At 36.3% G+C, this 16,762-nt stretch overlaps 1 protein-coding gene across 4 annotated transcripts in view; it reads left to right on the top strand.

Moving 5' to 3' along the window:
• Positions 1 to 16,451, top strand: part of ATP9B (ATPase phospholipid transporting 9B (putative)) — a 157,486-nt gene extending 141,035 nt beyond the window's left edge. Inside the window, exons 19-31 of one of the 4 annotated variants that reach the window (XM_069007969.1) lie at positions 222 to 392; positions 1,787 to 1,885; positions 4,422 to 4,511; positions 4,979 to 5,123; positions 5,449 to 5,513; positions 5,893 to 6,048; positions 6,202 to 6,266; positions 7,448 to 7,556; positions 9,163 to 9,220; positions 9,902 to 10,105; positions 12,634 to 12,734; positions 13,852 to 13,884; positions 14,660 to 14,675. In XM_069007969.1, coding sequence (XP_068864070.1) covers positions 222 to 392; positions 1,787 to 1,885; positions 4,422 to 4,511; positions 4,979 to 5,123; positions 5,449 to 5,513; positions 5,893 to 6,048; positions 6,202 to 6,266; positions 7,448 to 7,556; positions 9,163 to 9,220; positions 9,902 to 10,105; positions 12,634 to 12,734; positions 13,852 to 13,857 — 1,269 coding nt within the window. In that variant the 3' untranslated portion in view covers positions 13,858 to 13,884; positions 14,660 to 14,675. Of the gene's footprint in view, positions 1 to 221; positions 393 to 1,786; positions 1,886 to 4,421; positions 4,512 to 4,978; positions 5,124 to 5,448; positions 5,514 to 5,892; positions 6,049 to 6,201; positions 6,267 to 7,447; positions 7,557 to 9,162; positions 9,221 to 9,901; positions 10,106 to 12,633; positions 12,735 to 13,851; positions 13,885 to 14,659 lie in introns of those variants that run through there. The other 3 variants (XM_069007966.1, XM_069007968.1, XM_069007970.1) reach the window with 3 other exon arrangements.
• The last annotated feature ends 311 nt before the right edge of the window (positions 16,452 to 16,762 follow it).

Genomic DNA, 16,762 nt, shown 5'->3' with positions numbered 1-16,762 from the left:
TAATAGTTCTTCTGAAGGCATTCTCTTGAGGTGAATTATCAGAAGAGCCTTGTATAACATTGGGTATAAAGTAAAATTGCTCTTTTAGTCTTGTTCTTCATTAAAGATACTTAAAGACAAACATTTAGCCTAATGAATCCATGCTATCACTGAGTGGTAAACTGAATGTATACTTTATGAGTCGTAGCAAACTCTAAGTGGTTTTGTGTTTGTGCAAACAGAGTCGATATAACCAAGCAAAGTTAAGCATACATGATCGAAACCTGAAGGTTGCTGCTGTTGTAGAGAGTTTGGAGCGAGAAATGGAATTACTGTGTCTCACTGGAGTAGAAGATCAGCTGCAAGCAGATGTTAGACCAACTCTAGAGATGCTAAGGAATGCTGGAATAAAGGTACTAAACACATACTGCTGACATAACAGGCTATAATTTATTAACTTTTTAAATCAAGACATAATTTATATTTGTCTATATTCAGGTTCTTTCAAAGTAAGAAATGTGTCAAGTCCTAAGCTCATTCTGGGCACGAACTAGCAGAAACAAACAAGACACTGTGTGCAAAGTTCCCTTGCCTACCACAGGTTTCATCAATCTCAAACTTACTTGTGTAGGAAAACTACCAATGGATAGATGTATGTGTGTCTCAGTCATATATCCCCTGGCTGTCTACAGCAAACTGTTCTTGCTGACACTAAATGAGTTTGGCACAAGATTTGTGTGACAACAATGTTTTCAGGTTTGGCACTTGTAAGAAGTTTCAGCAAAGATCAAAAGGTGAATTACTTTAACTAGAATTCAGAACTGCCCTTGGGGTTTGTTCAGTTCATGTTAAAAGGATGGCATGAAAAGCCATGCAGAAGAGTTGGTTTGCTAGACACCTAACAGTTGCACATATACAAATTGTGCATTTATTTGAGGGAGGGTTTCAAATAAATATATGAGCAATGTCTGAGGGGAGGGGGCAAGATTGTATACATTTTGCTTTAAGCAGAGTTTCAAGCTCTGCTCCAAATAGTTGTATTGACTTTGCATTGGTTGAACTGAGTCAGACATGATGGGATATTTTGCATATGCTACTTCTGCTGGACTTCAGCCCCTCCAATATCTGCTGGAAGGGCAGCACAGGAAGGTAAAGCAAACCAGGAGAATTTTGGAATGCAATGACAATAATTTCCTGACACTGGTGATTGAGTCATCTTACTAACAAACCTTGGTGTTAAGGGGCTGAGAGAGCTGTCACACTTTAAGAACATAACAACTTTATCCCTTAAACTTTACTGCCTTCTCAGTTCTGCATGGTCAGTGGGCAGGATCTCTTCACAGTGTTGGGACTGTAGCTCATCCTCCAATATTTGCTGTGTCATGGCTTGGCTGCTGCTTTCTGAGATTATCACCAGGGTCACAGATTGTTATGTCACATCATTTTGCTGACAAATGTCATCTGCATCCTCACTTTTCTGATCAAGGTAGTCTCAGGGCCATAGGGAAAGGATTTTATGCTTCCCCAGAGCTTCACTTTGTCTTCACATACATTGAGACACATTGGCCCTTGTGAGAAGGGAAGGGGAATGGAGCTGCCCAAAGTAAAGACAGTTCTTTTCTGCTTTGCATACTATTGCAGTAAAAACTGTTTGTTAATTTTACTTAAAACTGCACATATCAGTATATTTTCTTGGATAATCTAATCCAAAAAAGCGCCAGACAAAAGTTGGGAGAGAGATGTCGTTTAGATTTGGAGAACAGACGTGCTAATATCCAAAGGAGTAAACTCTTACATTATTTTGCAGATATGGATGTTAACAGGAGATAAACTGGAGACAGCAACTTGCATTGCAAAAAGTTCTCACTTAGTGTCTAGAAATCAAGATATTCACATTTTCAGACCTGTAAGTATAGTTCCAACTTTTTTTGTTGGTTCATCAAAGAGCAGCTAATAGCAGTGTTGCTGTATTTCATTAGTAGTTGGCTGGTTGTTGAAAATTGTTGGGTTATTGTACTGAGTGTCATAATAATGGTCAAGAGAGTAGTACTTAGGTTGTTATTCAAGGCTGTAGAATTACAAAGTCTTTAAGGGTGTTGACTTCTAGAGTTGTTAATGTGCTGCAGAAATGTTTGTAGCCATGTTTGGGTGACTCAGGTTCAACATGCATTTTACACCCTTCATGACAGACATAGCAAGATACCTCTAAATAATGATGGAGAGGGGTCTGTGGGAGGTGAGGTGCTGTCCATGCATTTAGGCTGTCTGAATGTCATTCTTGCTTGTTTTAACGCTTTCCCTGATAGAACTCTTTAGACTCAAGCAGAATTAATCCTGAATGAAAGTGCAAATGTCCTCTGTGTAGACATAGTTCAAGTTGGTATGAGAAATTCTTGTTCATGTCATTATATATGTGTGCATTTTACCAACAGACTGTTTAAGTAATTGTTGGAAGTAAACTGAATCTTCTTCTATACATTTTATTTGTGTGGCATCAGCTTGACTGAAGCCAAACAAAAATAGATTTTCCAGACGTTGATTGATGCTACGTGATAATACATAATGTGTCTGTTTGTTCTAAATGAACCACTTGCACCTACAGAAATAATTATATGAATATAATTTACATGTAAATGTATTTTCTTCTAAAGAGTCAGAATGGCAAATTAGGCCCTGCAGACTACTATTTGCAATTAAATTATTAATGCTTCTGATAAAACTTCAGATCAATTTTTGTTGACCTTTCCATGTTGTAATACCACAAATTAAGTCTTCCTGGACAAAATGTATTTAGTTGAGTCAGATTTTTATTTTCATTACCTTGACTGGTAATAAGAGATCAGCATAAAACTGTGTTAACTTAGCATACACAAAGTTTTAAATTAGTTAGAAAATGCATTTATACAGAATTATTTCTGTGGCTGTACTTGCTGCTAAGAAATTACTACTGAATTAATGAAAGAAATTATCAAGCACTATAACACTTCTATTTTAGTTATAAATTAGAAAGAAAAAACTTTTTGCTACTCTCTTTCCAAAAAAATTCTTTTTTGTTTTTAACAAAATTGTTTATTCTTAGAAGTCTTCACTTCTTCAGTTTGTAATTCTGGAGGTATTTACAAATTAAAAAAAATAAAAAAGCATTCTGTTAGGTGAAATGTAGGACAGGACAATTACTGCTCATCAGTGTGCACAAGTGCTGACATCTCTTCATCTCTGCAATGCAAAAAGATTGTACTGGGCCAACACAGTCTGGTGCTCCTAACAGCTGCCAGACAAGGAGCTGTCTCTTTACATGCTTAATTGTGGGAAAGAAGGAAAAAAAAAATCTGAATTGGGGCATGTGTATGAGGGGGTTTTTTTTGCAGGGCTTTTTAATGTAACTCAAATTTTATGGGTAGTAGAGCCCATCTAGAGAGAGAAAGGTTCTTGGAACTGCATCTGACTGGCTAGTAGTGGGTCAAGTACAAAACTTCACATTCAGTATAGTTAAGATTCATATATGGTAAAAGTTATTTAATCAAACTTGACAGAGACAAAATTAAAAGTGTAATCAGAGCTTGTGTCTTATTCTGTGCTTGGAACTTTGTCTAGCATGATAGCTCTAAAATACATTGATATTTATGGGGGGAAAAAAAAACAAAATGAAAAACCAAATCAAAAACAAAATAAATCAAACAAACAAAAACCCACCACCAAAACAATGACAGGAAAAAAAAAAAACACCACGCCCAAACCTGCCAGTCTCCTGAATATCTGGTTATAATTTCAATTTTTCATGTTCTGTTCATAGCTCAAAACCTTCCAAAATCCATTTGGTAACATTTGAATGTTTTTCGCATTTCACAGCTGGGCCTTTCTGAAACAATTATGTAAATAAAAAAAAATCTATGATGTAATTCTTTCATATTATACCACTTGATCTTGCCTTCAGAGTCATGTAAGATCCAAAAGGATTAGTACTAATGAGCATCTTTATGTGCCATTTGAAATCTGTGCCTGGTTACCCAAACTGAAGGAACAATTAATAGGAACACTTTATGTTATTGTAAGAACATATTTTAGTGGTTAATAAACAAAAAAAAAATGAGGTTTGCTTGGGAAATTTTTCTATTTTTCTGTAGCCCTCCCAGTATGAAAAGACTCAGGCCAGCTCAAAATTCAGATATTTTAATGTCATTGATTCATTACTATTTTAGCCCTTGTGAACTTTCATGAGGAGCCACTTAAGCTGACTACATAGATTTTCTGTGTTTGAGGAATATTTTTTCACTTCATAAGATTTGACATTTATAGTAAAATTCCACGGGTATTGGACTTTCAGTGGGATAAAACACTTGAACCAAGGCTTTTGGGTATGAGTTCTCAAAACCTGATTTGTTTAGGCAGGGGGTTTTTTTTAAAGATAACAAAATCTTTTAATCAAGTGTTTTTTATTGAAGGTTGCCACTCGAGGAGAGGCTCACTTAGAACTAAATGCTTTTAGGAGGAAGCATGACTGTGCCTTGGTGATATCTGGGGACTCACTTGAGGTAAAAACTTGGTTTCTGTCAAATTATTTATATGCTTATGGTCAGAAAGTTATGTATCAGCATCTTCACACTTTTTTTGAGTATTTTTCCAGACTTTTAAATTGTCCTTAGAGATGCTTTTGCTTATCACTGAGTGCCAAATAGATGATATATGTTCTAGATGGGCATACGTTGCTGGGTTTCTAGTCTTCTGTACAGTAACAGAATGGAATTTGTATACAGCATGCTTTAGTACTGTCTATTCTCCCAACCTCAAAGCATGTTGGCGCTCAAACTGACATTCTCTTTGATTTTAAAAATAATAAAGACGCAGTCAGGAGAATCTGGCTTTCTTTTTTTCTGCCAGTTGGATGTTGTACATGGAAAAATTCCTAAAAAAAAAAATCTTTATACTGTCTTTTTGTGTTGGGCTACATGTAGTAATATTTTATTGTAAATAAATCCAAGTGTCTTTTTTTTTCCCTCAGGTTTGTCTGAAGTATTATGAGCATGAATTTGTAGAGCTGGCTTGTCAGTGTCCTGCTGTAGTGTGCTGCCGATGTTCTCCCACCCAGAAAGCCCACATTGTGAAACTGTTACAGCACCACACCGGGAAACGCACGTGTGCAATAGGTAACTCTTGGCACAATCCTCGTAGTAAAATCTGTAATAAATGTAATCAGCAGGTGACACCACAGAGAAATAGCTGAAACAAAACCAGAGAGAATTCTTTACCAACAGCCAGGTATTCCGTAGGTGTGGCACAAAATGCCATTCCATGAGAAAGATGGGGTTGTTTTCCCTATTCTGCAGGAAAAAGTTTTGATTACTGAAGTAATTAATCATAAGTCATAGATTAATTATAAGAATTTAAAGGTATGTAAGAGGTTTCTCAAGTACTGTAAGGCCAGGAGAATAAAACCTCTGAAGAACTGAATATTGCAGTGACATTTTCCAGGTGATGGAGGAAATGATGTCAGCATGATCCAAGCAGCAGACTGTGGAATTGGAATTGAAGGCAAGGTAATGTTAACAGTTTCATTGTGAAATGTGTGTCTAATGTGTTTTCTAATTAAAATATTCTGCAAGATTATAAGAATACTTAGTCTTTAGTATTTTTACTTCTATGTCTTCTGCTTTATCTTTTTAAAAGCAGAAAAAAACATAGTTATTTCTGTGTAGCATCTACTTGGAAGAAGTAGGAGAAACAATTAAACTTACTTGTTACAGCCCACTGTGTTGTAGAATATGCACAAAAAATTGTCGTGTCTCCTTGCAGGGTTAATTTTCAAAGCAGAAACAAACTTATCTTTTAAAATTAATTATTGCTTAGAATTTTGAAACTTGATACACATCTTTTACACTGGGCTTCATACTTGAAATATTTTTCTTTTTTTTCTAGGAGGGAAAACAAGCTTCTCTAGCAGCTGATTTTTCTATCACACAGTTTAAACACATAGGTAGGCTGCTGATGGTACACGGACGAAACAGTTACAAAAGATCAGCAGCACTTGGTCAATTTGTCATGCACCGAGGCCTTATTATTTCAACTATGCAGGTATTTAAAACTTTGTTTTCTGAATAGTTGAAATCACTATGCCTGTCTTTGAAATGTCACAAAATCTTAATTTACCAGTACTGTTATTTTTTCTATATTGTATTGTTTTGTATATAGAATTATATTAAATAATTAATTATCTGCTTTTTGTAGGCTGTATTTTCATCAGTCTTCTATTTTGCATCTGTTCCCTTGTACCAAGGATTCCTTATGGTAGGGTAAGTCAAAGCAACAGTTACGATATCTGGTAATAAGTACAGCAAGCTAACTGGTTAAATAACACCACGGGTGTGGTGTCATCCACGTTTTCCACACATTTATCATGGGTGCACTGTCAAAACCTGGGATGAGTGTACAAAGAAAAGTCACACTAGGTTGGATATGCACTATATGAGGGGAGAAGTCTCATTATCAGTTCTCTGGAGAGAGGGATCTGCATAGCCTTAGAAGAAGATACCATAGAACCTTTGCACATATGGGGTGAAAACAATAAAGATAATCTCCCAGACCAGCTTCAGCTGTCACACAGATTTATGTACAGATTGAACCTCGGTGAGAATCACAGGTTTTTATGTTAAAAATGGAGCTGAAGCTACTATGAAATTTCCTCTGAGAGTGTGCTACCCAGTACTGCCACATAGATTTCCAGTCAGGTGAATATGGGCAGCACTGTAGGAGCACCTTGGTCATGTTGCAGCAGCTGGTTTTCTAATATGGTTTCCCAAGTTACACAGCTGAGAGCTGTGCATATGTTCACGTTTGTCCCTGTTCTCTGTCCCTACTGACCTAAGAGCTTCTTTTTATTCTCTTTGTAAACAATAACAAATCGACAGTAACTTAAATCTTAGTCAAGCCATGGTCTGATTACACCAGACTTTGCAGAGGCAATCAGTAGACTTCTCTAAAATGTTTGCGAATAGTTGTGCTGAGTTCAGGGAACTGCATAACAAAGTGTTTATCTGGCATGCATGCAATAAAATCCAAAACCACTTACAGAGCTGCTAAGACTCTTATTCATCCATCTACCTTCTCCATGTTGTCTCTTTTTTTTCTTCAGTTTTCACGCATCTATCTGTAGATGAATTTAAATGTCAGGTCTTTGGACTGGTTGTCCAAAGTGCAAGTGCACAGGGAGTATGGTAACAGGTGATAAGCTTGAGTGATAGAAGAAAGAAATGTTGGTTTTGAGTGTATAAGACCTCTGTAACTTCTCAGAACTGACAGCTCTCAGAACCACAAGAGCAGGTTGCATGTGAAAGCTGTATTGGTAAGCTGCCTAAGGACTGGGAAAAAGAACCATTTTAATTCCACTTACATAAAAAGAATAATTGAATTCAGTAGATCAGTTTAAAATTATATCATGCAAAAGTGTTAATGTGTGTTCTTTCCTTTCACCTAGGTATGCAACCATATATACTATGTTTCCAGTCTTCTCTCTAGTATTGGATCAAGATGTGAAGCCAGAAATGGCATTGCTATATCCAGAACTTTATAAGGATCTCACAAAGGTATGAATGTCCTCAGTGCTCAGCTACAAGCAAATGCTGAAATCTCCAGTGTGCAAAACTGGGAATTCTTATAACCATTTTCTTAAGGTATTCCAAGCAAGACAGATTGCACAACTATTGCCAGCTTCTGTACTATTAAAATAACCCACAGTACCAAACATTTCAATTGTTTTTATTAACACATTTGTTCAGTCATCACTGGTTGTACTGAAATAATTCAAACCTGAAGATATGTTGATAAAGCAGCCTTGACTCTGCCCCCAAACAACTTATTTTTCTTTTTTAATTGGTAGATGAACTTCTGGATTTATTTTTTCCTAACATGCAGAAATTACTGCTGATGTCTCCAAAAACTGTCTTCTTTTAAATAACAGATATTTATAACTGATATATCTGAACTCAGTCATCCATAGATACTGCTTTCTGTGTGTTTGCACATACTTGCAAACAACCAAAGTTTATAATTGTGTCACCTACAAAAGTGAAACAAATCTCAATATTCTGTTTTAATAAATTTTTTGAAAAGCGCTTCTTCTTTATCCTTAGCTGTCAGCTAGGAAAGTTGTGATCCAAGGCAGAAGCAGACAGTCTATTTTAGGGATAGTAGATTCTTCAAAGATGTTTCTAAAAGTTCAGAAGCAGATTCTAGTTGGAGAATGTCCAAATTCCTCCGAGTCTTTGTCTTTTTAGTTGCACTAAGTTAGCTATTAGCTATGTTAGTCTGGGATCATTCTCTTTCCTCTATTGAGGATCTTGGTTCTTTCTTTCTCCACTTGAGAATCTTTAAAGTTTTTGAGATTTCAGTCCATGATTAAGCTCAAAAAAGCTAAGCAGAGTTGTAAACTTGCCTGTGGAAAGATGTTCACAGAACTTGGAACTTGCTTACAGCAATGGAGAAGTGCTGATTCTTGCCTATTCTAGATTGATCATTTCTTTTGTGGCAAAATGGCTGCTTTGTTTGCCACTTTATCCTGTAAAACGTGTATCCATTCAACTCTTCAGTTCTAACATACTTCATCAGTACCCTCTCAGAATGCAAGAGTTATATCACACATACAGCATTTATTCTTTGATTTTTGTGTATGTTTCAATCTGTAACAGTCACAATCAAAAGATTTAAAATTTATTTGGTAGTAATTACTTGCTGAAAATTTGCAGTAGCCATAAATTTATTCTATGAAAGCAAATGGGCAGTTTATCCAACATTTAGAAGTTACTGGTAAATAACTGCAGATTTGCTTAAGGTTTTGGTCAGTAGGTACATAACGCTGTAGTTGTTTTGAAGACTACATTTCACAAATAAAAAATAAACGAATTCTACTGCATTTTTCATTCTGAAAACCAGCCAGAGCATTACAAGCTAAAGTCTCTTCTGTTTAAGGCCTCAACTTCTTAGTCCCAAATTTAGACTTTGTGCAATTTCTATACAAGCTTGTAATGAAGAATCATAAAAACAAGTAGAAGCTTTGTAGACTTTATCACTTCAAATACTGCTTATTTTACTTGTAAAATGTCTCTCTAGCAATGAACTATTAAAAATATATGAGCTGAGTAGATTTTTTTTTTTAAAGTTGTGTTTAACTGTCCTCTCACATGTTTCCCTTAGGGAAGATCTTTGTCATTTAAGACCTTCCTCATCTGGGTTTTAATCAGTATTTACCAAGGTAGGAGAGAGTCCTAATTTTGCTGAACTGAGAAATTTTTGTCTGCTATTAGCAATATTGTTTTTCAGCTGCAGGTTGAATTCCCAAAGCTGAACATTTCATCAGCAGTTATATATATTGCTTTCTGTTTATCTTGTAAATCGATATTCCTGTAGTGTGCCAGGCTATTCAAAACACAGTGTGATTGGTATTTTTATTGGTGCATGTCGCCTAAAAAAGGACATGTTTTTAATTAAATGCTAATCCAGAAAAATTTTAATGAGTGCTTATCACATTGCATGTATTTACACAGTAGTTTTCTTTCATGGAATGACAGAAGTACTGTTGAAGAAATCTGAATTATGTAATCAGTTAAAAGTAATTACACTTTCAACAATATCTCATTTATTTGCAGCACTTGACAAAATGAGGTTACTTAAGAGTTCATCAGATATATTGCACTAAAAGGTGTTTAATTTTCTAATAGTTTTATTTCAGTATGGCTTTACTTTGGTTGGCTTATTTCACATGTACAAAGTACAGTAAATATCGTTCTTTTAGAAAAATCAGTGTTATAAAAAAATGCTGGGCAAATTTTTATAATAAGCAATCAAATGTTCAGTGTGCAGTTGTAAATCTGGTACAGTGAAATTTTACTGCAGAGTGTATTGCCAACCTTGTGCACCTCTCCACCCTACCCAGGTGGTATTCTGATGTACGGAGCCCTGCTGCTTTTTGAATCCGAATTTGTACACGTCGTTGCCATTTCCTTCACTGCCCTAATCTTGACTGAGCTCTTGATGGTTGCACTGACCATACGAACATGGCACTGGTTAATGGTGGTGGCTGAATTCCTCAGTCTTGGCTGCTATGTGGCCTCTCTTGCATTTCTAAATGAATACTTTGGTGAGTAAAAGCATTTTAGCAAAGAACTGTTTTATATTTTTAATAATGTTTTTCTCTTCTGTTTTTTTTTTTTCAATTAAGAATAGGTGATGTTTTCAAATGCAGCTTTCTTTATAAGAAATATAACTGAGTTCAAATCAGGCCTAATTAATTTTGTGTTAAAATATTCTCTTACCCTTTTCTCCTAAAATTCAACAATCTTTATCCTGTTAGTATGGTTCATCTAGACGATAAACTTTACTCAAACCACTTGTGCCTTTTCCATTCTTGGTCTGATATTGACAGTCCAAATTGCATACCTTAAATTGGCTTGGAGATTTGCACTATTGAAAATAGATATGATTTGTAAAAAATCAGGATCTTCCCCTGAATTGGTACATTATTTTGAACACCAGTCCAAGTGGGCTTCATTAGATCTAACTCACGAGGCTAAAATTGCTGAAGTATTGTTGGAGAGTGAGGCAGCAGCCTAGCAGGAAAGATACCTTATAGAGGAACCATTGCTTCTTAATTATAGTAAGCTTGTATTAAGTTTGCTTTGCTTTAAGTTTTGGTATGCCATACTGCATCTTAAGGTTCTGATTGTTTATAGTTCACAAGATGAAAGAACGCATTTTAACTGCAAATCTTAGCAGTCAAGAATCTGAGCATCAAAATAATACATACTGCTTCTTGGATCAACTTAACCTTTAGTAAAAACAAAATATCTCTGTGTGATTTTACAAATGTAACTTACAGAAATATTCGTAACAGCTTTAATTATACCTCACAAGGAGCAGAATCCAATTCCTCTGCCTTTTAGGGGTTGATGAGTAAGGAGTTGCCCTTCTTCAGCTGTCATTTCACATAGCAGAATTAAGTGTTACATGTAGTTCTGCCTTCACTCTCTCATTTCCCAGGTGTTAAAAGCTAGGGTAGTGTACGTACATTATATAATTATTTATTTAATCAGTAAATGCTTCACTGCCTGTCCCAGGTGTTCCGTTACTTCCCAGATTTCTCAGGAGTCAAATTTTACTGAAGAAACAACCCTGCTGGGCTTGGTACCTGTATTGTACATGATTTCAGGTTTGCCAGAGCATCCTTTTGTTTTCTCTAACACTGATGCACAGACACATAAATAGAGATTATTGGGCTGATTTTTGAATCTCCACAGTCAGATTACAAATTAAAGGAACAAGCAAGAACAGATATAGGTACTTGTGTTTGAGTCCAGACTTCCAGGAACTTCATAAAGCAGAACTTGGGGCTTCACCTTTGAAAGTCTGTAGTACTGGTGACAGCTAATCCTTCCATCCTTTCTGGTGCTGTTCTGTGAAAAACACTTTTAGATGGTGTTCACAGAGGTATAAAAACTGAAGGGACTTTGTTTCTTGCAAACCTTTCCGTAAAGGGGAGTGTTTTTCTCTCTGCGCTCCTGTATTTGCTGGGCAAGTCCCAGCAACTTAGTCCATACATGCTTGCTTCCATGGCTTCTTGCAGCCCAGAGACTTAACTTCTTTATTTTTTTGTATTTGAGAGTACTAAACAGGCTGCAATTTCATGAGATTTTGTAAAGATGTATTTTACTGTGTGTTATTCACCAGTTAATCTGAGAAAATGCCTTTCTCTTAGTCTCACTTCTGCTTAATGCTTGACTCTTATTTAGTTTGTCGCATTATAACTGGCGGGAGGGAGCTTTTTTTGTGTATGTGATTGTAGTGGGTTGGGTTCGTAACCAGGCAGAAACACCAATTTAGTGTAGTGGTTTGGTCCAAAATACTCATTACTGTTCATCTTCTGTGAGATAAGAATTAGGAGAAGCGCAAAGCAGGCACCAAACTTGAAAGAATATAAAGAAGTTTATTAACAGACCTAAAAGAAGGAAGAAATTATACCACCTTCAGAACTCTCCTCCTCCCCCCCACCTTCCTCCCTTCTCCCACTGACAATGTAAAAAGACAACCCTTGAGATGTTCAGTCTGTTTCCCACTTCCATAATAACCTTGTTCAGTCCATTTAGAAGGAGAAGTCTCTTCTTGCTCGTGCTATGAAAACATTATCACAACACGACAGCCTCCCACTTCCAAATATTGTTCAGTCCATTTAGGAAGAGGAGTCTCTCTGCTCGCGATGTGAGTCCCTTCCCCCGACTTGCAGCTTTTCCCACAACTGCTTTCAAGGGTCCACTCTTGAAGTTTTTTGGGGTACAATTTTAAGGTTGAGCCATTCAGAAACAAAAACAGAGGCCCTTCTCCTTCCCTGGAAGCAAAGGGTCTTCCTCATCTTCATCGTTAGGACTATCTCTGGGAGCATCTCTAGGAACTGAGGTTTCCTCCTTTCCCATTTGGAGCAAAAGTCCTCATGGCTTCCATCTCTCCCTGTCCAGACTTCTCATGAAATTACAGCTGCGTCAGCATCTGCCTATTGCTTACGAGTTGAACACTCCACCCCCCAGATCTTCATGAAATTACAACGGGATACTCTGATATATCACAGCTTCACAACAGAATTTCAGCTTTAAGCATCTCCTCTCTCTCTTCCCTCAGGTTTTCAGCTCTTCACAGCAATAAAAGGGTTAATCTCACCTCGGCCTTACAGCTGGAATGTGGCTTATCGCAGTTGGTCACCTGACCTCTGCCGGACAGAGGTGCTGCTTTGCTGAATCTCGGCCGCAGTGGAGAAAGGGGGGGGGGGGGGGCGAACTGGTTCTGAGCCGCTCTGGCTGCCCACAGCCCTGCTGGGGGGGTCATCCTGGAGCCGTGGCCTGGCCCAGCCTGGCCCAAGCAGGGCCTGGCCAGGCCCGCTGGCCCCCGCACGGGGCCTGCAGCCACCTGTGCCAGCGCCAGAAACGAGAGAGAGCTTGGGGGGGAGTTTGTCTGTTCTTAAGTGTGGATCACAGAGGCGGTCACAACTTTAAGGGGCTTAAAGAATTGTCCATATTCAAACTGGCCAGCTGATAGGTTCTATCAGGTCCCAGAGGAAGCTGTAAGGGACTATGCTTGCTAACCTATGACAGTGATGTAGCATAAACCTAAGTGATGGGTTGCAGTTCAAGGTATAGAACAACTTCCATGGATGAGGAACAGTAATCCAGACCAATAGTGCTTGACTTCATTGGCAAATAAACTCTTTTCAGTGATGTTATAAGGATCATCTCCTTCCAAAGAAATTATATGATGACATAGCACTCAAATTAGAAAGGCAAAAGCATTTGATACTGTTCTACAGGTCTGACTCATGAAAGTAAATTAGTTTTTATGTTTCTGAGTTAATTGCACACAGTGGCCTTTTTAGGGTGTCTATGATAGGTTACATGGGCTTTCAGTATGTCTAAGCAGGCTTAGGCTAAAACTGCATAACAAGTTTATACATTGACATTTAATATGCAAAGTATTTTTAATGAGGAAAGTTGGAGCAGTAAAGGATTTCTTTATTGCATTTTCTGAAGTGAATTTTCATTCACATGATCAAATTGTTTATACAGTAAATTATACCTTGAAGTCAAATGTAAGAAATGTGCCAATATATTCACAATCTTAAAACGTGACCAAATATAAAATCTCTGTGTTTTCAAAGTGTTTTGATTTAATTGCTGCTTAAAATAATCTGATTGACATGTGAAAGGCAATACTAATCCAGTTAATGCTGCTAACATCTTCTTCATTTCCTCTTTGTGTAGCTAAGCTGTTTGTTCAGGTTTTTTTCACATAACTTTTGTATTTTCTGTAAATCTATCCTTTCATTTTTCCCTCTTTGTGAAACAGGTATAGGCAGAGTGTCTTTTGGAGCTTTCTTAGGTAGGTGAAGTTTAACTTTTCTGGAAGTTTTGCGTTGGCTTTTTGGTTTTTTGATCTTTAAAGATTCACTCAAGAGTAGCAAAATCTTTAATATATGCACTTGTAAATAGTGGAAAATTTTTTTTAAAAAGTTCTTGGGGTTACCTGAGTTCTGGGATCTTTCCATGATAACTAAGTATGACCTAATTATCACAAATAGGGGCAAAAAAAATCATTAGCAAGGGTAGTGTGCCAGCATTCTTGTTAATTTTTGTCATAAACAATTAGCTTTTCAGTGTGGCTTGTAGCAATATCACTACATTGTTTTCCCTTTAAATTTTTGGGCTCTAACCTCTATGATTTTAAAAATCATTCAGCATAGATGTTGTGAGAAAAATAATCAATACAGAATAAAAGATCCAAACTAGCAAAATTTCTGGTTGGGAACTTGTATTATGGTAAAAATCATTCTTACTATTAGAAAAATAAGCTGACTTATTTTTTTATTATGAGAGAGTCTTGCTTTTAAACCGAGATTCTGCTTCCCCTAAAAAATAATTTAGCTGCAAATCAGTGTAAGGACCATAAAGGAACTCTGAAGTTCCTGTCTAAAAAAAATAATTGGCAAAAGCAAAATGTTGAGGTTAACTTTCTGTTGCTTTATTGCTCTTTTTTTTTTTAATTGGACAATAGCATAAGCAAACAATTAAGAGACTTGTATTGACTTTGCACTGTGCAAGTTCCAGTTTCCATGTTACTGGCTCCCATTACTTATTTTCCCTTTTTGTTTCTGCAGATGTTGCCTTTATCACAACTGTGACCTTCCTGTGGAAAGTGTCAGCAATCACTGTTGTAAGCTGTCTTCCACTTTACATTCTCAAGTACTTGAAGCGCAAGTTCTCTCCTCCAAGTTACTCCAAGCTTACCTCGTAAAAGTGATTCTATTCCTATGGTTTTTCACTCACACCAGTCTGCAGATTGCATATTCACTGTGCTTTAGTGTCTATGGATTTTTGTTGGACTAAAGAAACTTAAAAAAAAAAATCAAAAATCAAAAGGGATAGCGTGAATAGAGCACAAAAAGAGGAGGAAACATCTGACAGATACAATAACACAGAAGTACACTAACAACTATCAGAGATAAACTAAATTTTCTTCATGTTGTTTTTTTCTTTCAGTTGTTATGATTATAAAATAAAACTGAATTACCTTTGATTTGACAATGCTTCTGAATGGTTTCATTGCTACTGTAAAGGATCTTTTGCCACTGTAAAGGATTTTTTCCAACTGCATTTATCTTCTGCTAGTTAAATTGAAAATTTTGTTATTTATTACATAAATTTCCTTCTTTAATTATTCTATAACTTCCTAATTCAAGCCCTTTCTTTTAATGTTTATATATGGAAAAGTTCATTCATCCATACTTACTATAACAAACCTAATACCTGTAAATGCCCGTGTCTGTATTAGCAGCTATTATTCCTCATCAGACATTGATTAATATGCACTATTTGAATTATGTACTGATGTCTGCGTAGCACAGTATTATTTTAGGAGCTGTTGTCCTATTCTGTGCTCTCCATTTCTGGCACCAGTAAATTACAGATGTGTGATGTTGACAGCAGTTCTTTAAATGCACATTACAGCCAGGTTGCACAAAAGCTGTTTAAAAATTAAATTATAAATTCTGTACATAATTCCACAGCACTTATTGATCTGTACAGATATCAAAACATGGCTGCTCAGTAAATATGTTTTAAAGTTCTTATTCATTTTGTATTTGTAAAACTGCAAATAGTGTCAAAGTACATTTCTATATATGAGAAGTCCAGTAAACCTTGTATTAGCTAATATGTTTAAATTGCCTTGTAATCTGTTTACTTAGGTTACTCAGGTAAAAGAAAATAAGAGAAACACATGAACATCATGATAGGAAAATCTGTCATCTTCCAAGTTGTAAATGTTATGTTTTTATAACTTTGTTTGGGTGCAAACTTGTCAAAAAAAAAAAATCAAAACATTTTTGTTTGTAAGCTGTCAGAGTTGAGTATCTTGGCTGAGTTATGACACCTTATAGCAGCTCAAGATTTGTTCCAGAAACTCAAATACTCTGATGCAATCTGAAGGGTCCAGATCTTGCATACTGTACTGGCAAGTAGAAAATATTAATTTTCCATTGTGATATAACTTTGCTTTCTCAAGAAGTACATATAATGAATTTGGCATAGTCTGTTAATCAGTGGAAAGGAACAACATAACTATCCATGCTTTCTTTATTAAATATTTATATGTGTGTTTTTAAAAACCACTTAATATGGATGTCATTTTTACGTTTGACTGTATGCCTTTACAATAGAGTTCCTCGTTTAGTCTCTTTTCCCTTATGCCATTATTATTTTGGATGAGTAATATTTAAGTGATAAATATAACTACTTCCTGGGAGAGCAGAGGAAACGGCTGCAGAGCTTTTCGGACTCCACCCCACTCCATTAATTTTTGTTTTCGAAGTTTTTCTAAGTAGCTATTTATCTGCTTTTTTTAATTTCCATTCCTCATTATAAAAGCAATAAAGCCTAATTTCTACCAAATATTAGTGGTACATGTATTAAATAAACTACTGAAGTAGAGTTTCCTTTAATTACCCGACATCACAGACTAGACTGCCCTGTCCCTCTGTGAACTCGCTTCTGTAAATCCCCACAAGATGTCACTGTTCTTGCGTATTAGCAGGAGCCTTTCTGCATTTGGTGTGGTTTTGCCAGGATACTCCTGATTTACATTTTCAGTTTAGTTCTGTGGTATTTTTGTCACTGATTTGCTTTAGTTTTCTGGTTTCCCCAATAAGTGGTAATTACTTTCAAACAATTAAGAAAAGTCACCAGTGTGCAGTTACTCTGAA

The sequence above is a fragment of the Aphelocoma coerulescens genome, chromosome 2, assembly GCF_041296385.1.
Source record: "Aphelocoma coerulescens isolate FSJ_1873_10779 chromosome 2, UR_Acoe_1.0, whole genome shotgun sequence".
Taxonomy (NCBI): domain Eukaryota; kingdom Metazoa; phylum Chordata; class Aves; order Passeriformes; family Corvidae; genus Aphelocoma; species Aphelocoma coerulescens.
Note: the sequence above shows the minus strand (reverse complement) of the source record. Positions and strands in the feature narration are given on the sequence as shown.